General features: G+C 39.9%; 1 protein-coding gene across 2 annotated transcripts in view; it reads left to right on the top strand.

Annotated features, from left to right (window-relative positions):
* Positions 1-661: 661 nt before the first annotated feature.
* MAN1A2 (mannosidase alpha class 1A member 2) overlaps positions 662-22,211 on the top strand; it is a 135,427-nt gene continuing 113,877 nt past the window's right edge. The window contains exon 1 of one of the 2 annotated variants that reach the window (XM_068698910.1): positions 662-1,552. In XM_068698910.1, the coding sequence (XP_068555011.1) occupies positions 1,245-1,552 (308 nt within the window). In that variant the 5' untranslated portion in view covers positions 662-1,244. The remainder of the gene's footprint in view (positions 1,553-22,211) is intronic. The other variant, XM_068698920.1, reaches the window with a different exon arrangement.

The raw sequence follows: 22,211 nt of genomic DNA, 5'->3' as shown, positions 1-22,211 counted from the left end.
GGGCTGTGAAGGTGGTAGAGGGCCTCAAACACGAGTCCTATGAGGAGTGGCTGAGGAGTGAACTGGTGTTATTTAGTCTGGAGAAGATGAGGCTCAGCAGAGACTTGCATTTCTACTAGGAATGTAGCAATAGGACTGTAGCGATGGCCTCGTCTTGCACCAGGGAAGGCGCAGGATGGAAATTAGAAGACGTTTCTTCTCAGAAGGAGTAGTGAGGCACTGGACTGAGTTGCCCAGGGATCTGGTGGAGTTGCCAACCCTGGAGGTGTTTAAGGAAGGGTTGGACCTGGCGCTTAGGGACACGGTTTAGTGTGTGACGTTGGTAGTAGCGGGATGGTTGGACTGTGATCTTGGAGGTCTGTTCCAACAGTAACTATTCTACGATTTTAATCTGGCTCCTGCTGCCCGCTTCTCCAATCCTTCAGTTTACACTTCCTTTTAGTTTTATATGACACCCTTTGCAAAGGACTCGGGCTTGTGCACGTGTGCGGGCCGTCAGGCACAGCATTTTGGGGGACAACAATCACATTTCAGCGCTTGCAGGCGGCAATCCAGGTACGCTGCCTGTGGCCGCGCCCCTGGCCCTCCCCTCCCGCCGGAGGGGCAGGGCCGTGCTGGCAGCCGCTTCCTGGAGCCTTCACTTTCCCCCAGCGCGCCTGCTCCGCTCTCCGCCGCCTCCGCGCAGGCGCAGCCGGGCCGTGGAGCGGGTCCGGAGCGGGCTTGCGGTGGCCGTTGCCGGCGCCGTTGGCAGCGGGGCGGTGGGGATGAGCCTGCGCCCGGCCCGGCCCAGGGGACGCGGGCGGAGCGACGCCGCGCCTCAAGCCGGGCCCCCAGCAGCCCGCTCGCCGCCGCCGCCGTCCCGCAGCCGAGCCGCCGCCGAGCTCGGGGAGCGCCGCTGACCGGAGCCGCCCGCTCGGGCCCTGCTGGCCCCGGGGCGCGGAGGCAGCGGGGCGGCTGCGTCCCAGCCCCCGGGGGAGCGGCGGCCGTTGGGGCGGCCGTTGGGGCAGCCGTTGGGGCGGCCGTTGGGGCGGCCCGGCCCCCTCCTCCCCTCACAGCCCTCACCTCGCTCCTTCGAGAGGGCGCCCGCGGGGAGGATGGTGAAGCCGCCGCCGGCCCCCGCGCCGGGCTGGGAGGCGGCCGAGGCGAGGCGGGCCCCGGCAGCGCTCCGCAGGGGGTGAGAGGTGGCGGCGGCCGCCGCGGCGGGGGGTGAGGCTGCGCCCCGCGTTGGGGGCGCTGTCGGAAGGATGACCACCCCCGCCCTGCTGCCGCTGTCCGGGCGGAGGCTGCCCCCTCTGAACCTGGGGACGTCGTCCTTCCCGCACCACCGAGCTACCTTGAGACTCTCGGAGAAATTTATCCTGCTCCTTATCCTTAGTGCCTTCATCACGCTGTGCTTCGGGGCGTTCTTCTTCCTGCCCGACTCCTCGAAGCACAAACGCTTTGACCTGGGTTTGGAGGATGTGCTCATTCCCCACGTGGATACCAGCAAAGGGGGCAAAAACCTCGGAGGCTTCCTGATCCACGGGCAAGGACACGATGAGCATCGGCACAGGTAGGTGGCCGCGTCCCCGGCACGGCTGCGGTGCATCACGCTCGCTTGCTCCAGCCAGCGCAGCCCGGGGGAGTGGGGCTGAGTTAAGGAGAGACCCCGCTCATAAGGGCTTCTACCTCTGCGGACGGGACCTCGGGTGTTCTGTGTTCTCCACCTTTCCCCAGCAAAATGTACCTCTGAAAATAAGGAGTTTTTTTTGTTTGATCCTTTGCCAAGTGTAGAAGTTATGACTGCTTACTGTCACTTAAGAGACCAGAGGCATTCCAGGGCTTGGATCTGGCTAAGAAAAGGAAGAGTCTTTCACATGCTGCCGTTGCTACTCTCTCCATCAATCATATGTCTTTCCAATATGTATTAACTTCAGAGTTCTCCTGTTCTCCAGCTGCTATACGTAGATACATCTTCATGTTTTCTTTCCTAATGTGAGTTTAATTCTAGCCTTCTGACTAGTGAGGACTGGGCGAACCTGTGCTCTCCTCCAGTGCTTGATTACTTCTCACCATAGGCAATACATAGTGCCAGTCGCGGCGGGGGGGTGGGGGGCGGAAGATAAGGGGTGATTAAATTATGGCATGTGGGGAGATAGCCTAAGTGACTGCTGCATCTTTTTAATAGCTTTTCCTTGCTTACTCAAAACACTGACTTGATGCTGAATAGTTTGTGGGATTTTTGTCTGACAGAGTCTAAGGATTATAGCATGGAATCTGTCAGTGTATGATGTGTGGGATGTTGAACTAGTAAATGGCTTAATCACCCTTTGTGACCCTTAAAATCAGTTGCTATAATATTATTCCAGACGATTGGAGGTGTCAGTGATTAAGTTTCCATAATTGTGTTAGCAAGGGTGAAGAAATTGGAAATAAAACAGCAGTGAAGAGTAATAAGGGTTAATGTCACGATGTTGATAGCTTTTTGGGGCCTCCTAAATCTTTGTGCAGTGTGAGCCCCTAAACGTTCAAGGCTGGGTCATGTGCAGCTGTCTTCAAAACAGATTCAAAAACTTAAATGAAGGTTTTGCAGTGTACTTGCTTTTAATATGCATTAATTGCTTAAATCACATCTTCATGCCCGGGTAAGATCTCTCTTCACTGTCAAAGATGTGTAAAATGTGATGACAATGGATGATAGAATATGTTCTCTTCAATATTGCTATTAATAATATGGTGAAATTTAAGTAAATGTTACTTATGCTGATAGTGTTCTTTGGGAACAGTTTGAAATGTATCTTATTGACATCATATTAGAATTATTTAAAGATCATTTGCCCTAGATTGAAAGGAAGGGATGTAATTGCCTCTTTTTATTAACATCTCGTGAGTTATAAAGACTACCTGAATACTGTTCTATTTTTCCTTATGGCTTTTTTGCCGTTAGATATCATTGGAGCATTTATCATGAGCTCTTTCTTGCTAACTGAAAGGGCACGGATGCTTAATATTTAACAAGGACTTCTTTTGTCTGCGATGTTAATTGCTGGTGCAGTTAAATGTTGCACAAGACATAGGTTTAGATGCTCTCTAATATACCTTTGAAGTTCTCATCTTTCATTGTCTTTTTTTTGTCTCTTGTGATCCTGCTTCTTTTCACCCAGTCACAATGGTACGTGCAGTCAAAAACCAAGTTCTAAAATAGAAGATGAAACAAAACAGTCAAAATCAGGTTCTAAAATAGATGGAAGATGAAACAAAAAAGGAGTTCAGCAGAAATTTTCAGAACTCCAGCTGTGATTGTTGTACCTTGTGCTGCCTAGTAGATGGGCCATATAAGACTTTAATACTGATGGTTCTGAAGTGATGCTCTTGATTAACCTACTTATGAGAGTCCTTTTCAGGTTTGCTCTTTGTGTAATTTCTGAGGCTACAGCTTCAGTAGTGATACGAAAGTGCATACAGCTTTTCTTTCACACATAGATAAACAAAATGCATTTAGCTCCAATGGTTGATAAGCGAAAACAGACCCCAAATAAACCTTAGAAGAAGTGGTTACTGTGTCATCAGTTAACTCTTCTATAATTCGTCTCTAAGTTGTGAATATGTACTTCTCCCTACCTTAATCCAAAATTGTCCCTCTCACGTACAAATCTTATGACCACCTTTCAGGTTGTATTTGAGCAAGAATAAGTATTTCTGTTGCGTTAGTCCAGCAATCCATTACAAAACTCTAAGCATGCTTTAACTAGTTAAGAAAAAAAAAAAAAAAAGCCTGCCTGCTTAAAAGACACTTTTGTGAATTCCACCATGTGCATTGTGATGCAAGGTCATGTGCTTTACTTCTGGAGTAATTTAATGGGCTTGTTACCTGATAGCGTTATCAATAGGTATTTGCTAGTTTAGGGTTGGCATAGTGACTATTTTTCCACAGAGGAAAACAGATGCCTGTTGACATTTTCAGTGCTTGGTTACTGCTCATGGGTCACAGGGACCTCAACAGTATTCTTAGAAAGCAAAATGTCTTCAAAAATGAATTCTAGATATTTTGTTATCTCAGTTTGGGATGAAAAACTTTGTCCAGCTTACCATCAAGGAGCAAAGTTGAGCATCAGCTACTCCATAGGTGTTATTTTTTGGATAGAATTGGGAATTAAAGCAAAGATCACGAGAAAATAACCTGGACTGTAGCACAAAGGAGGGTGCAGTCTAAGATGTGAAGTATGATAATGGACTAACAAGCTGTCTTTCCAAGAGTTGTGAGACTTAAGAAGAAATCGTATCAAAGGTCATTCATATGAAGTATACTTTATCATAAAGTGGCAGGTGTGTTTATTTAGTGATTAAGGGAAAGTATTTATTCTGTTACAGCAGCTATTGACTGATACCAAAAGCTTTAAAAAAAAAAATGAAACCATATTGTTATACTGCTCTCTTGTTATATAGAGTATAGTATTTTAATGTTCGTTTTCCCTTATCCCTTAATTTTTGAGCTTTACAGCCTGCTGGAGGGTATTCATATTTCTATCTTGCAAAATATAGCAAGGATGTAGGTAGAGGGCTGTCATGCAGCCATGCATTAGTGTTAGGTGTGCAAATAATGGTTCTTTCTGAAACTTCTCTGTGTTCTCTCACATTGCTTAAGCGTTTGTTCAAGAATTGTGGTGTCCTTGCCTATCAAATAAAGAAAAACTTTCTTTTAAGAAGGGGGTTGAAATCTGAAATAAAGCTGCAACTGATACTCTGGGAAATGGCTTGCACAAAGCTCATATAGACAATAGACATTTCTCGCTGTGTATTTTGGGGGAAAGCTCTTCATTTGTTCTTAGAAGGTAATATGTAGGGAGTGGGTTAGTAATGTTAGAAAGGTTTGTATCAAAATCTTGCCTTGGTGAAGGAGAGTGGAAAAGACCAGTTAAGGACTTCTGAAGATATGTACACATGCATGCTTTTTAAAAGCCCACTTCAGTTCCTACAAGATGGATTTCTTTCTGCTTTAAATAGGATATTGCAGAGGTTCTGGAACAAGAGAAGCACAGTTTTGAAGACACATCTCCTAAATCTTGAATGACACACAAGTTTGTTTGGTGAGAAGTGACAGCTCTATGCAAGAAAATTCTACATATTCTGCTACCAAAAACCAACAAAAAACCCACAAAACAATACAAAAACAAAAAAACCTTAAGCTGTTTCTCACTACCCAGTTTCTTTCCAACTATTTTAGGTATTTTATTCTTCCATACTGTGTCTGAAAGATAGCTTTGGAACCAAAACAAAATATTTTTATAGTTTCTTGGCATTTAATATAAACAAGTGAGAATGCAGTCTGTAATCTTTTTGATTTATTAGAAAGTTTTTAATAAAAATGAGTATCTGCAATAAGAACATTGAGCAGACTTGTTTCTTTAATGATGTGTTAGTAAGCTGCTTTTTATATTGACAAAAATTGAGATTATTTCTGTGGAAAAACTGCATTATTTGGAGAAGCAATAAATACATAATTCTATGAGCTCAAAGTTGCAAAGCCACTTTGTGACAGCACTCTGGACTATTGCTGTGCCAACAGTTCAATCCTTCAGAATTTTGCAGAGCTGTATCTTCAGCTGCTAAATTCCTGTGTTATTTTATTTCAAATCACAATTCCCACTCTTACTTAAAAATAAGACAAGCTCTCTTTTCAAAAGATTGGTAGCAGTTACCACTAATGCAACTGACCACTGCAACTACCTTGGCCTTGGGGTGTAAGCTCGTATAGATTAACGTAAATCAAGCTTTTGACGCTGTTCTTGTGAGGCTAAGGTATATCAGCTTCTGAATTTAATTCAGAAGTGATAAGCTCAGCAGGTTGATATGACCAGGTGTATGTCAGCAGCTGCATGGCAATCGCTTAAAAGCACTCTTTCTTTGTTGTTCAATATATGGTTACCTCTAAAGACAGTAGCTGCTACTGCTGTACAGGTTAAAAAAGGTGAAAGTAATAATATTTTCAAAGACTTATCAGTCTCTCTTCTTCATTCTTCTAAATCCTGCCACTCTTCTTAATTGGAAAGAAACTTGAAAAACTGAATATGCTTTTTTTGACTCCCATTATCTTCAGTGGTCTACGTGGCTTAATTACAGAATCACAGTGGAGCTCATCTGGTCCGACCCCCCTGCCAAGCAGGGTCACGTACAGCACGTTGTGCAGGATGGCATCCAGGTGGCTTTTGAATATTTCCTGAGAAGGAGATGCCACAACCTTTCAGGACAACCTGTTCCACTGCTCTGTCACCCTCACAGCAAAGAAGTGTTTTCTCGTATTCATCTGGAACTTCCTGTGTGTGTTTGTGCCCATCACCTCTTGTCCTGTTGCTGGGCACTACTGAAAAGAGTCTGGCACCATCCTCTCAGTGCCCTCTCTTCAGGTACTTGTACACACCGATAAGATCCCCTCTTAGCATTCTCTTCTGCAGGCTAAACAGGCCCAGCTTTCTCAGCCTCTCCTTGTAAGAGAGGTGCTCCAGTCCCCTCATCATCTTAGTAACCTTCTGCTGGACTCACACCAGTAGCTCTGACCTTCTTGTACTGGGGAGCCCAGAACTGAACACAGCTCTCCAGGTGTCGCCTCACCAGGGTTGAGTAGAGGGGCAGGATCACCTCTCTTGAGCTGCCGGCAACACTTTTCCAAATGTACCTTAGGATGCCGTTGGCCTTCTTGGCCACAAGAGCACATCGCAGACTCACGGTCACCCTGCTGTCTACCAGGACTCCTGGGTCCTTCTCCACAGAGCTGCTTTCCAGCAGGTCAGCCCCCAACCTGTACTGGTGCTTAGGGTTATTCCTCCCTAGCTGTAGGACACTGCGTTTGTCCTTGCTGAACTTTGTGAGGTTTCTCACCGCCCAGCTCTCTAGCCTGTCCAGGTCCCTCTGAATGGCAGCACAGCCCTCTGGTGTGTCAGCCACTCCTCCCAGTTTTGTGTCATCAGCAAACTTGCTGAGGGTGGGCTTTGTTGCATCATCCAGGTCACAGAAGAATAAGCTGAACAAGACTGGACCTAGTACTGACACCTGGGGGATACTGCTAGCTACAGGCTTCCACCTATGTGGGAAGCACTGTTAAGACATAGAAGTGGGCAGAGGAGATAATTTAATTGCTGTTGCTCAGTGGGATCAGTGTTTCCTATCATCCTCTGCCATGCCATCAAGTATGAAGCTGTGTAAAGCCAACTTTTGCTCTTCCCTCCCTGCACGTACTTGATGCACAGCTCATTAGTGCAATTATGAGTATTAGTGCAATTACGAGTATATGGGTGATTCAGATAACTTGCTTTTTCCCCTGAAAGCTTGGAATCTGCTGTAGCCTCTGGGGTAAACTCATACTCTGTCCAATTTCCCTTTCCATGAAGTTGAGCCTTCAGAGCAGACTGCACAATCTGTGTGCAGTATGGCCAACGAGTGTAAGCTCAGGTGATGAGTGTTGAGAAGTGATGCTGGTGCTTGGAGACATACCAAAATCTGATTTCCCTTGGTGTCTTCCAGAATCCTTACATTCCCTTAAATTTGATCTGAATTTCTTCTGAAGTTGTACTGGGCTATGGGAGGAGTACACTCTTGTCTTATTTCAAAAGGTTCTGCTGAAATGAGTGCATTATATAGTAGGCTGAGAAATACTTCCATCTTTGAATTACAAAATGCAAATTCCAGACCATCTGTATAGATGTCCTTCCTCCTCCCCCCATCTGCTTAACAGCCTACATCATGTGTAGAGTGCTTCTTTAAGTTATCTTGCTGTACTCAAGTTTGACAAAGCACTTCTTGCACTGTGGAAGAGGAGATGACCAATCATGTTCTCCAGTTCTTAACGTTTCCATTAAAGAAAAAAAAAAATTGGTTTTCTGCATGATTTATACTTCATCTGCATACTGGAAAACAATTAGGCGTGGGAAAACAGCAGAAAGTTTGCTTGCTGGATTTAGGCCAGCTAGTGGGTGGAAGGCAGTAGCGCTTTGGAGTTTTGTAGATTAAAATCTCAGAAGAATTTTAATATAAATGTGGGTTACTTGATGTGTTTGCAGTGGTATAGGCAATAGTAAGCAACGTGGGCATACTGTGCCCTAAGAGTTCTCCCATTTGCTGCTCTTGTCAGTAGCATGTAGTAAATATAAACATCCTGATCCTTCTCAGCTTGTTCCGAGTTGCAGATTTTTGCTTGCTTACCACAAATGTATGTAAAAATAATCACATTTGGTTATGTGTTGTATGCATACGTTTTTACATAACAATTGAATTTACACTTAATACTGGCAAAAAAAGGGAAAATATATTATAAATTTTTTTTGCTCTTGTATGTTACCACTTTCAGCTTGTGTAAGGGGGACAAATATTAGCAATCTATGCATGAAGTTTTTGAGGACTACAGCACTGTATTTTCAGTTTAGACTTGCTCTAGAAAAGCTTTATTACTTGAATAGGGATTTGTGAATTCTTGCAAAATATTTGCATACACTTTTGTTTTAGAGGTAGTTATAAATTTTTTTTTTTCTCATGTTCTTTTTTAAGAAACCCATGAAGTCCAAAACATGATCAGCGTCTCTTCTCCACCCTTTTGCACTGTTGCTATTGCAGATCAAGAGAAAGTTGGTCTGACACGCAGACAGTTATTTCTCACAGTAAAGACTAGCTAAGTGGGAACCTCAGTGTTTGTGTTTCAACATAGTTTGTGGGATTTGTTCTTTTGCCTTTGTTTCCGGTTGGAGAATCAAGTGACTGCTGTAACGTGTCTTAATTCAGTACCTAGGTTGTCACTTGATTACTAAAATTCAGAGTTCTGTTGTAAGCTAATTGCTTGTGGGAAGAAGAGTGTTCAACAAGCTAAAGGTGGTAAAGCAAGAAAGGGGAAAAACAGGGAGATGTGGGGGAGGTATTTAAATGTTGAAATAAGAATTGTGAAGGCTCTGAATGTCCTGTATGACCAACTTTTTCAAAGTACCTGCATTTACAGTATAATTACGTACCTCTTATTTGACCTGTATGACTTCTACTATTTGTCTTTTGAACTTAGTAATTCAACAATATTTCACAATCTTACTGTATTAAGTGTGTATTCATGGTTGGAAAATACTTGGCAAAGCTTTGAGAACTGTGGAGTTCTTACCATATAATAATAATTCGTAGATTTTTTGATTCCTTCTACCTGTATTATCTATGTTGCCTGATCTAGCCTCTCCTACAGAGCAAATCATGTAGGTTCATCCATTCACTCAAATACAGAAGCTCTAAATCTTTCTTAAATCAGTTAACTTTCTGGGATTATTTGAAGATCTTAAAAAGAAATGAGAGATTGATTTTTTTTTTTTTTTTTGGTAAGTTTGAGTTGTTTGTTTGAGCTCCTGACCAGGTTCACTGGGGTTTTCAAAATGTAAAAATTTCGAGCAGATATGCTATAGACTATTAGCCTTCTTTTCTAAGTTGGAGGCTTCTCTTTAAAGCATTTTTTTGCTTCTTCTCCTAAGCAAACAAAGTTTATATGGTTGTACCATATGTTCACCTGTGGTGCTGACCCTCTTCTTTTCTACATTCCCTCTGTTCCTCCTTTAACTTTTATCAGAAGCAGAGGGTAACCTGTCAAAATAAATGCGTTTCTGTATCTTGTGCCTATCTAATTTCTGCGTGAAAGAGAGAGACCTCGGTTAGGGACGTCGTTGAAAGGAAGAATCACAACTGTGAGCCCCAGAGTTTTCTGCGATAACTTGGTCTGCTGCTTTTCAGTCTGTCCCAGTGTAACTCTGAGCCATTCGCAGTATGTAGGGTTTAGTGGGGTTTAATGGGTTGGGGTTAGTAGGGTTTGATGGGATGTGTTACTGACGTTGTAGGAAACATTGGTCTAGAAAGCTAAAGAACCCTAATGCGTGAAATGCTGGGGAATGATAGTTCTGTTCCTTGCAGGATTTTTGTCCAGACACTGAATCATATTTATGATTCTGTCTTGCTGTCTTTATTTTTTTTAATGTTCTTGAACATTTAAAAAACATACAAACTTATGAAGAGGATTACCTTGTATATGGTATTTGGCATTAGGTTCATTAATATTTTCTGTTTTCTTTTACTTGTTAGTCACTTCTTAAACCACCAGAGGGTTTTGTAAACACTTCCCCAACTCCTTGCCATAGAGTTGCTGTTGAAGCTTACAATGGGCAGGGAGCAAGTTAGAGGTTTTTGTTTGACTTAAAATTATGCAATCTGCTAAATATGGTATAAGTAGAATTACTTGCAGCTTTAAGGGAGTGCATATGATTAAAGTACTTTTTCCCTTTTTTTCTGTAAGAGATCTCTTAAAAGAGATTACTTTGTGTCTATTAGCACCAGTAAACAAATGTCAAATTTCACATTTAGTGTGTGCTGTTAGCAACCTGGACGGCATTTGTAAGATGATAATTATCTCCATTTAGGTTTAGCACAGTTTGTAGGCCAGCAAGGCATTTGAAGTTTGCATGGGCAAGCTGCTTCAGAGTGTTCTCCTTCTCAGCAATTTGTTATTGTTTTTCCTCTGGAGCTGCTGACATGTTTCAACTGCTGAAGCTTACAGTCAGGCTACTTACGGGCAGATGACTGTCAGTGGTAAATCAAACTAATCCATTTTACTTGTTATTGGATCAAATGAATGTGATCACAAAGGGGAAGAAAAACATCTTAGTTGGAGGAGTGGCATGTCCCTTAAATCCTTCAGTGGGATGGTGAAGATCCCATTTGCCATGCTGGCTGGAAAGAATAACTTACAGCATGTGCTACTTCCTCACAGATTTTTCTTGTTATGTTGCTATCTTTAGGAGTTTATTGCATTTCAAGTGTTATTTACTGTTTTCTCTATGGAAGTTAGGGACTCTTCTTTTGTTCCATAATACTGCTTTCTTTCTGTAGTGTATTTAAAAAATATTAATATATAGCTGTCTTTCTGGACCACAAGTTTTCTGCTTCTTTTATTACTTAATGAAATCATAAATTACTTTTTGATTTAAAAACAAAACCTGAAAAAACACCCATAACAATCTGAATTTGTTTGGGATGGCAAAAGTAGTGGGAGAAATACTTCTGAGAGAATAAGAAATTATCTTCCTGATAAGACGGTCTCCCCTACTCCATTGTTCCCAAAGGGGACAGGCAGTACAAACCCCTCAAAACCTTGTTATCCTCTTGAATCCATGTTCTGCAGTCATATTTTCTGATGTATAAATCCAGTTGATCTTTTCTTCTATATTCAGGCAAACTTTTCTAGCTGTTTTGGGAGATCAGAATATAAGAGCATAGGTTAAAATCTTCAGGGTAGAAATAATGAGGGATTCTTAAGAAATGTTAGTAGAGAAAAGTCCAGTGTGTTAATAGCAATTTACTGAGATTTGCAGAATTTTACAGAACTTTTAGTAAGTCTTAAAAAAAAAAAAAAAAAAAAAAAAAAAAAATCAGTCTTGAAAAAAATGGTGTGAACTAGTTTGACTAAGAACCGTGTTTCTGGTGACCTTTTAAATCTCTTGTGAATCAGATTTATCTTGGAAGTACTAAAGGCTGTTTTCAACTTAATTATTACAGATGATGCAAGCATGTGTCTGTTTTCCCAGTGCTATAATCACACATCCTTAGTTTCCTAAAGGCATCTGTTCTGCTGTCATTGGTTTCTGTTTGAGTGGAAAATGTTCTCCAAATTATTAAGTAACACTTGTATTAAATTCTGAATTGCAATGCAGAGTGTTCTGGAGAAGAAAATACAGCAGAAGAATCAGTGGACTCACTGCACTGTGGAGTTCTGATGTTACAAAGGGCACGTTTGGAAAACGAATTCAAGTTTCTATTTTTTGTGAATAATTTCACCTTCCAGAGACTGTGGAGTCCATAGCCATTAATATAGAATCATCGAATATCCCGAGTTGGAACGGACCCATAAGGATCATTGAATCTAACCCCTGGCTCCACACAGGTCTACCCAAAAATTCAGACCATATGACTAAGAGCACAGTCCAAATGCTTCTTAAACTCTGACAGGCTTGGTGCTGTAACAGTGTCCATGGGGAGCCTGTTCCAGTGCGTGTCAACCCTCTCAATAAAGAACCTCTTCCTGATATCCAGCCTGAACCTCCCCTGCTGCAGCTTGATATCTTAACATGGTCTCTGAAATAGGTGCTTTCCAGAAAATGGGAAAATTGAAACAAATTAGTTTTGCTGTTGAAGAATTAACCAATTCTCTTACATTAACAACAACTAATTTAAATAGAGTAACATACCAGGTACAGTGATAAAGTTAATCAACACTGTTAAAGATACTGATTTTAAGTACTTCAAAATAGTGAAGTTGGATCTACTAACTGTCACTAAGTTGGTCCAGATCAGTAAGGTGAAAAGTTCATACAGTATGAATATTTTGCCTATTTGTATTAGTAGTTCATACCTCGGATGATGAAAGGGATAGAAGGAAACTTACCTGCATTGCAGTAACTGTCACCCTGGTAATCATAGCTTTTTTGGAGGGTTTTCTGTCTGTCACCTTTCTCATCTTGAGAGATTGATACCTATGGAAGCTTTGCCTTGGTCTCTGATATATGTGTGTATATATATGAAACTGTTCTGTGAAGTGGGTGATCAATTGTCACTGATGTTGTTTCAATACTTGTACGTGAACTTTCAAACAAATGAGGTGACTGGTGTTGTACAGGAGTTTTTTACAAAGAACTTCTATTACAAATTATAAACTTTTTTTTTTTTGTCATGATATTCCCGAACAGAATGGGAATCGTTCAGAATTGTATTGGTAACTGAAAGAAGTTTTTTGTTTTTTTGTTTTTTTGTTTTTTTATTAAGTGAAAAAAACCACCTCCCCGCACCTCCCCCTCAAAAAAATCAAAACACCAAAACAGCACAATCAGCCAAACAAAAAACAGCCCAAACAAAAAAGCCCCCAAATAAACAGAAAACAGCACTTCATGATTCTTGGTCTTACTTGATGTGAAACATCAAACAAAACAGGCAACAAAGCCTGCAGAACAGTGGTGGAAGAGAACCTGGAATCTTTGTCTGGCTTTCACCCAGTCCTGTGTTGTCATTGCAGCATTTGCTAGCTGCTTGCTGGCCAGAGTGGGCTACAAGAACAGTTTACTGGCTTATAAAGTAAAATGCCCAGTGGTTATTTTGTTCTTGTTTCCAAACTGACAAAATTTGCGAATCACTACCACTCTACGTGTGAACCCCAGGCCCTTGGTTAGCTTGGTTTTTAATGTTTATTTTGATTTTAATGTATTACAGATATGGAAATCACTTGATCACTAATTTTATTCAGAGGGATATACTATTGGAGTTGTGTAGTGGTTTGCTTGTCAGCCCTTTTCCCCCCCTTAGATGTAATTTACTCAGAATAGCATCTGGCTGTCACACTACAGTGGGACTAGATCATCCGGTCTACTGCTATTACAAAGAAAAATGACGCTTGACATATTCGTGTCAATTTGGCAAGATGCCTACATGATTATGCTCAATGAAATATGTGACGTTTCAAGTGGTAATGTAACCTGCAGGAACACTTGCAGGAGAAATGTACAGTACTGCAAAGAAAATGCCACCTTTACTGGTTCTGGAAGGTTCAAATACTGACACAAGTCACCTGATCAATTCCCAGCACACAACTGCAGGTTTAGTACATTAATTCAAAGTTTCTTGTACTCTAGAATTTGCTGGTGGTGATCCTGAGGAAATTCAAAATGCAATGGAGTTTAAGAAGAAAAACACCAGGAAGTGCCTATGACGCTTCCTTTCCTACACTAAAAAGAAAACGAATCAGCAACCATCCCCAGTTCCAAAGTGGTGTGTATAATTATGTTGAGTAAGTCATAATTACTTGCTATTCCTAGGTTCCCAGGAAACTCCAATTTATTTTGAACCTTTCCAAGTCCATAGTATGGAATTCCTAGGAAAAAAAGCAAGCTATGTAATATTACAGAATCACAGAATTTCTAGGTTGGAAGAGACCTCAAGATCATCAAGTCCAACCTCTGACCTAACGCTAGCAGTCCCCACTAAACCATATCCCGAGGTTAAGATTGTTTTACTGCATTGGAATAGTGATATAAGTGCCATTGTGTGAATAAAATATTATGGGAATAACTATTACTACATCTATATGTTACCTATAGTTTCTTTATCTCAAATATACTGTTGTAGTAGCTAGGAATTATATGAAAGCATAAAATGTTTAAATGCTCCTTTATTTGATATATAAATTCATTTTTTCCATCTACCTTACTTCCATTGCTAAGGAGAAATTCTGGAGTCTGTGCAAACTAAGTAGGGTTCTTCCACTCTAGCATGAGACAAGTTGCCTTAAACTGCATCAGGCGTAACCTTGCCTCACCTGCTTTCAGGTGGGTCCAGTAATGCTTAAAATGGAACACTGTCTGAGAGTTAGAAATCTTTATTTACGTCAATCTGTTCAAAGAAATTTTGTGGTAGATAGTCTCTGATTTTATATTTTACTTCCAGTTTCTGTTCTACTTTTCCTTTTTATAAATTGGTCACTTATTTTTAGCAATTTGACCCTACCATTTTCAGTTCAATGCTTGACAGTTGCAATAAAATAGGATTATGAATGTTGTAAGTGCTATTCAAAATGTCTGAGTGGTCTGAGGCATCTAAAACAACATCACCATCTCTTCTCAACCTTTTTCTTCCACAAAGACAAGGCATAGTCTCAAAAAAAAAAGTCTGGTGATGGGTGGCTAGTACTGCCTCATTTTCTTCTAAAACATGAAGAATGATTGAAACTTAACTTTCACTTTGAGTAGCAAGAGTAAATGAAAGCCTCCATAAAACTTAATTTCTTAAGGATGAAAGATACAGAATTGCTGTGGATGAGGTTTTGGCATCTTCTAGCATGCACAGAGGTTCTTCATGTCAGAGACAGAGCAATTATTTTCTAGGTAGTGCAGGTTGCTTAACTGGTTAGGCAGTTTGCAAAGGATTAATGTGCTTACCAGCCTGATGAGTCCCTGCTGATGTGGAAGGTGTATGGAAGGAAAATACTAACTGCCTTTCCTTCTTGGAGTAGTTTGATTTTTTTTTTTTTTTTTTTTAATCTGGTTGAGTTGATGTAGTCCAACTTTTTTTTTTTTTTTTCCTGAACGTCTTATGTCTTTTGTCAGTATTTTTCTTCTGAGTTAAATTACTGTCTCAGCAATTTCACTGTTTTTCTTACCTTTTGAGACTTAAAACAGTTAGAGTATCCTGTCATAACGTTAAGTTTTTGGTCGAGCTGAGCCCAAGCTCTTGATGGACTGTGGGTCATAGAGAGTGCAGTCTTTTGGTTTATCAATACTTGTACTGCATGCTTGTTTACTCTATATAATAAATTTATATACATGTACTGAGTTTTGTGAGTTGCATTATTTCATATATATATATAATATAAATAAATATAAATATGTTCTGGGGAGTAACTGACCCACTGTTGGTTTTCTTCCCTTTTTTAATAGGAAAAAAGATCCACCCAATTATCAGTCTCCTGAATCATCATTATGTAGTTTATTAGTAGGGTGGATTTTTTTATGTGGAAACTTACTGGAAGCACTTGGAAGGCTAAATAACTTGTCACACACTTGTCTTTCATCCTCTGATTTATTGATAAGATTAAAGAATTTTGTGAGTAATGAGATAGTTTTGCTCTGTGGAGAAGTGCAGATTGGACAGTACATCATTATTTCCAGATAGCCCATTGCTCTGTCTTCAGTTACTGATTTGGCTGATTTGACAAGTAGAGAGGTATAAAGATTTGCTGTTCTCTCCGTCTAACCACTCCCAGAGGTGTGGTATGGGAGAACTTTCTGTAGAGTATTTCCATTTTAATTAAACCAATATTACTGTTACAAGAGGACAGAGACTGCAATGTGGATATACTTTTATGCATTCCTTCTGGTTCACAGTATAAAATAAGTCCTATATATTTTTTTCCCCTTGAAGTAAGTAAAGGCTTTGTACCATTGCCTGCTGTTCCTTTCCTGTCTTTTTCTCATGACATATGATGAAATATCTTCTAAAAGCTACTGACATTCTGAGACTGAGATAAAATTAATTTTTTCTATCATTGCTCTATAATTCTTCTAATTTCTCTGAAGTAGGACTACTTTTTAAACTGCTGCCACATAGTAGCAAGGGAGTATCGCAACTGGAATGATCCTGCCAACACTAAGTGCAAGGAGCTAATCTGTCTTTCAGACTGATAAAATGCTGCTCCCACGCCAAAGCAATGCTAATTGACCGTCATTGAAGCTGTATTGACCCGAAGGATTGCATATAACTGTTTTCTGGTGGTAAGAGAAATCAAGAGAAATTGCTGAGACCTGTATTTTTAGAACTTGTTCAGCCTAAGCAGTAAAACCCTAGTGATGTTGACCCACTGCAATGAAGAGCTAGTGTCAGTTTCCTATATGAATAGCTCCCAAGGATTCTTCTTCCTCTTCAGGTTCTGTGCTGTACATTTGAGTGCATGTCTTATGGTGCCATGCACATTGACCACTATTGTGATTTTAAACATTGATGTAAAAATATCAACTTATCATATAGCAATATAGCAACAATTATAGCCTGAGGAGGATAAAACTGAGTAGTGCAAGTGGACTTTCAGTAGTATATTTACAGCACTGTTGCTTCAGGGATGTGCAAAGCAACTCAGGCTGGGTGAGTAAATAGTGTTATAGAAGTTTAGCTTGTGTTGACAGAACATCTGTGTGAGAGTAGTCTGTTCTGTAGTGCTCTGTGGAAACTGCTGGGGGATTTCCGTGCAAAGAAGTCTAGTGCCATCTGCTTACCTGAAAGTTTGCCATCTCAGAGTCTATTCTACATGCTGTTTGCAACTCTGCCTTTGCAATAGCCATTTTATGTGTATTTTTGCTAGCTCTCAACTATTATATTTGAAAAAATGAGTACTTTTTAGGCTAAAAGAATAGTCATATCATGGCTATTGCTTTAAACTACTAACTTTCTTCAGCTCTTTTTCTTTGGTTTGTGAGGATCTTCAGCATTACTTCTGGAAGCTGAGAAGACTCATGTTATAAAAGGAAGGAGTCACCATATTTATTGTGGTACCACTTTTGAACACAGGCTGCAGGAAAAAGGCATTGCTACAGGTCAGATAGAGTTCTTATTTCTACAGTAGAGGGGGTGGGAAAAGGAAAAGGGAAATGAGTATCTGATTAGGAACAAGAACCTGGGGAAGGGGTAAGTCTGGGTTACCAGAGGGCCTTGGTGATGAAAAGGAACAATTTATTTCTTTGGAATCTGCAGATAGGAAGCACACACTGAACAAAATAAAATAATACAGGATGGCTGTGAAATAGTAATTTTAGCTGCCTTCTCCTTTTTCCCAGAGTAAAAAAAAAAAAAAAAAAAAAAAAGTGTTGTCTGAGACACAAGAAGAGGTGGGCATTGGCTGAGTGAGGTATCAAAGACTTAGCAGAGTGGCACTGGGGAAAGGAGACATTTCAAGCACAGTGGAGTGCTCAGTAAGGCATAAATAATGCCTTAGAGTGGTAGGGAGTGACTTATTGTATGGAGGAAGCAATATCATTGGGATAAACTTGAGGAGTAGAAACTAGATGTGATGGTGGGAGAGGGAATGACTGGGGTTATTGCTCATGTGAGTTTGTGTGCAGAAAAACAGCACCTTGTCGCTTGGTCTCTACTTTAATTTACTTTAAGATTCTTGAATATGCAGTTCTGTAACACTTGGATTTCATGTCCTGTTCTCCCATGTGGTCAGCCATTTAATCTTGCCTGTATCTGAGTTCCAGCAGTAGTGTTTGGACAGTCAGCCTGTTAGGAGGCCTGATGTGGCCTTAAATGATCAATGAATTTTCAGGTGGCTCAGCTCACCACTGACTGAGTGGCTTGTTGTCTGGTCTCCTGAATACCAGCATAAGGAGTAAGGGAGTTTTTCTTTACTTTCTCTGTTGTTTTTTTTTTTTTTTGTTTTGTTTTTTTTTAGGGCAACCAATGCTCTAAAAGAATGATTTGCACAGAGATGCTAACCAACACAAGGAATATTGAGTTACAGCTGGAATATTGTTTTATGTAATATTGCTGAGCATATTATCAATGCTGCTGTTACATGTAAGCAATACTAAAATTCACAACATAAGTGGATGTGCAGACATCATTCATGTGCTGGTTGACTTGATGCTAAAAAATGTCTACTTTTCTGGCAATCAGTGAGTCAGTGTAGCATGGCCAGAGAAGTTGTGCTCCCGTGCGCCATTGGAAGAGGTTACCCATGCTGGTGGTGAGCAAATTCTCTTCATCCAGGGATGTTTTTCTACTGCTCATGCATGCGACTTCTCTGCCTTGGGCATACAATGAAGATAGGGCCGTCTTCTCCCTGACTGGAAGTTGGGTTGGTGGAGCTGTTGGAAGAGCTTCATAAGACTTAACCTGCCAGGGCTTGTGCTTACATTGGTGATCTCTGGTCTGGGTGTTGTGTTGGTTGTCCAGTCAGTTAATTTATTCTTCTACCATTATTTTAATATAATAATATATATTATGATGCGTATATCTAGTAGTTGCCAGTTTCCAGTAGACCCCTCCCTTATTACTGTTGGCACTGTCTACGTACCTCAGAGCTCTATAATTAGTATGTTTTTTGGTATAAGTCACCTTTTAGCTACAATGTGCACTTTTGTTTCTGGCAGACCCTGTAATGGGAAGGCAGTGTGGACTCATCCATAGACAGAATATTGCTCCTGCTTCTTTCCTCATGTTATCTTTTGGCTGTCATCTGACCCTACCATAGCTAACTCAGGTTGCTAAGCCCATGCAACAAAACTCAGTGAACAAATGTCCAGGGCAACACAACCAAGCCCCTAGGTAGTCTTTTATGTTAAGACCCTCAGTCAGTTCACCAGCCACTGACAAGTGCCAGAGCTGGTGCAGTGCTGAGTGGGACCTTGTACTTGGCAATAGCTAGGCATTAATCAGCTTAAATATCATGTGAAACTGTAGCCTGAGCCTTGTTTTTTTGCCTCCTGCTGCAAGCTGATACATGTGAAACCCTGTTAAGGTATGTTTCTCTTCCTCTGCTGTTGACCTACATAGTAACTGATAGCAGAAGGTTGTCATCTTCTATAGCTCAAATGATAGGGTCTGTAATGGATGTAAAGCTCCAATATTACAGTTGTGAATTACTGGGATGCTAAAATGATTATCATACCTTTTAGTGATTGCTGCTTCTTAGTTTTCTCTTAAATATATACATATGTACTTAGTTATATACAACAAGTGTCTTAATGGCACCGTTTTTTTCCTTTCTAGTTTCCAAAACTCAGTTACTTTATGCTTTTAAAATTCAGCAATATATTACAGCTCAGTGTTTTATTTTTTTCTTATTGTTATCGACTTAGTATTTTAAATTAAAACTTTCAGTCTGTTCTTAGTATTGTCAGTTTAATAGCACATATGGAGAGCGAGGCTGTCCTGGTATATTAAGTATTTAATATGTTAACATTTAGCACTTCTTACTGCAAGGTATTCATGCAGCTTTCTCTGTGATGTTCTTACATACTGGTTTCAGCAAGCCTTTGATCTCTGCTGGAAGAGTGTTTTCAAGCTATGTCTTGTAAAGGTAAACAGGTGAAATCCTGTTTCTCTTTTGCTTAAATTTTCTTTTATACATTGCTGTTTTTGTATAAAGTGAAATGTTAGGAAACGGTTCGTAGCATATTAGTCAAGCTAATATCACAGTGTTCTGTTAATTGAGCTAAACTACCTGAACACAAACATACTATAATCAATAGATGCGATAAGAAATTCCTTTTTGTCTTCACAATGTGAGTATTCAGGACAGAGAATTTCTCAGCTGGTTAAGACTCCTGCCTTAGGACTTGTTCAGTTTCTGGAGACTGTGTGGGGCCTTTCATTGATTCCTGAAGATTTTGTGCATGCCTCCAGGAACTGTTTTCTCCTCTGGGAGTATAATGTACAGAAGGGGGAGGAATTTGTAACTCTAGGGTCAGGAAGAAGATCAGGAAAGAAGGGAGAGCAAGGATGCTGTCTGTACTGTACATATATAATTAGAGTTCTTTTGTTGTTGCTTTATTCTTGTTTCCTATTCCATCTCCTTCCAAAATTCCTGTGCAGAGCTGGATTATGAACCTGTCCCATTTTGGTATAACTGTAAGGCAATGTAGCTAGTGCAGTGAGTGAAGGAGTAGCAAGTCGGTACAGTAGTGCTGAAGATGTAGTGCGAGCTCTCACAGCATATACTGAAACAGATGCTGGTGCTATGCTAAAAGGGACTCATGATTCATTTTCTGTAGGTAAAAAAGTTATGTAAGAACTGCATTAAAAAAAAAAAACAAAACAAAACACAACTTTTCACTCCAGGGAACATTAAAATGTTAAGTAGTGTAGGAAGTGCTAGTTGTTCTACGTGTGTTCAAAAGGTTGAGAATTAAGGTGTAGTGGGAACTTGTAATTTTGTGGTGCCTTGGTTTTCAGGTGTTTGAATATATATACATTTAAGTAATCTGAAATCAGCCATCTAAGTCTGGCTATCTTTGGGATTCTGTTTAATTGGATGTTGGGCAGCTTAAATAGGATTGTGGTTTTGCTAGGAAAAACGTTGCCATCAAAGCAGTTTTGTTTTAAGTGTTGTAAAAAATGAGTATATACTTAGTTTTGTGTAGCATAAAGAAAAATAAACACGTTTAGTAAAGAGCATAGTAAGTTTACTTCTGAAAAAGAACAACTTCATGCTGTATGGAAAATGCAGTAGTGTTTCAGAATTTGCAGCAACTTCTGTGATAGAATGCACCATTTTTAGTTTCCTTCCTGGTTTGTGTAGTTGGGCTTATGCCTTTTCTTATAAGAAACTTGGTTTTGACACTAGTAGTAGGTTGGACATAAAATAATACTTAAGAACTTGATGCTGTGTAATGAAGTGCCCTGGTTCTTTCTCTCTTCTTGAGCATGTTTCAGTATCTGATTTGTGCTATTGACAGCAGTGGGACTGCTTTGTTTGTCCTATATGTAAGTGTGCTTAGCAGATGATGCACTGCTGTTGTATGGGAACGCAGTTCTGTGTAATTGTTTTCTCAGTATCTCAAGACCAGCTATGTGTCATTCTGCTGTGATCTAAACGGTAAGTCTTGTAAATCAGGAATGAATACAGCATGCAAGATGTTGGCAAATGCTTTATAGGACTTGAGTGCGATTAGTATAGAGTCTAAATACTATGATAGATCACTATATACATATCTAAACTTACACAACAGTTTCCAGCTAGAGAGGTTTGGAGTGGAAATTTTTATTTTGACATCATTAAGTGTAATAGGCTTCTTGAATTTAAAAGTATCTTACAAGATTTTTGGTGTTGTTAAAATCTTGTATCAACATGAACTCTACTTTTCCAGATATTTGTTCTTACTGTCTTGCTCACTTCTTTTTATCCTACCCGATGCTCTTGTCCTATACCTATTTCATTTTCTGTGTATCATTCCTGTAGTCTATATACTATTTTCACTCAAGCTTCTTCCAAAGTTCTTCCATCTTTATTATTTTAAGGGAAAAAAAAAAAAAAAGAATGTCTCATGGGGTTACACACTGGAAATGAAGATAAAATGCTCCAGTCAATATTATGCCGAGAAGGTGTTTAGAATCCTTTTACATTTGGCAGGTGGTAACATTCCTCTGATTCATGTTTCTTGATCAAACATAAAGAATTCTGAAATATCATAAGCTTTTAGTAAATTTATTTTTTTTTTGGAAATAAGATCAATTCCTAAAAATAGCTTTTTTTTCTTCAGAAACAGCATTGTAAGTGATTTGACAATCAGGTTTGAGACTTTGCTCTATAGAGGCTTAATATTCTGCACAAAAGCAACCAGCTGCAGCCATTAAATGAATTTTCTTTAATCAGCCTAAGTTCTGTTGTAATGCCTATTTTTGATTGTTAGTACCTTGAGGCAAATCTAATTGTATGCATTTTTACATCATATAAATGAAAAAGATCTAAGGAAGTATTTTGATAGAGCTGTAGTGATTGAAATCTCTACATTTTTGAACTTTACGCATCAACTGCATTTTCTAAGTGTTTTGTCGAGTCACACTAAGACACTACACACAAAACAGTAAGCTTGCTTATGCAGTATTGAAAATGTGTGTAAAGCATTGTGTTAATTTATATTTATTTGTTAATTAATTTTTTGTTAATATCTGTTGAATCGAATGTCTTC

This window comes from Anas acuta, chromosome 1 (assembly GCF_963932015.1).
Source record: "Anas acuta chromosome 1, bAnaAcu1.1, whole genome shotgun sequence".
NCBI lineage: Eukaryota > Metazoa > Chordata > Aves > Anseriformes > Anatidae > Anas > Anas acuta.
This window is presented reverse-complemented; position numbering and strand designations above follow the sequence as displayed.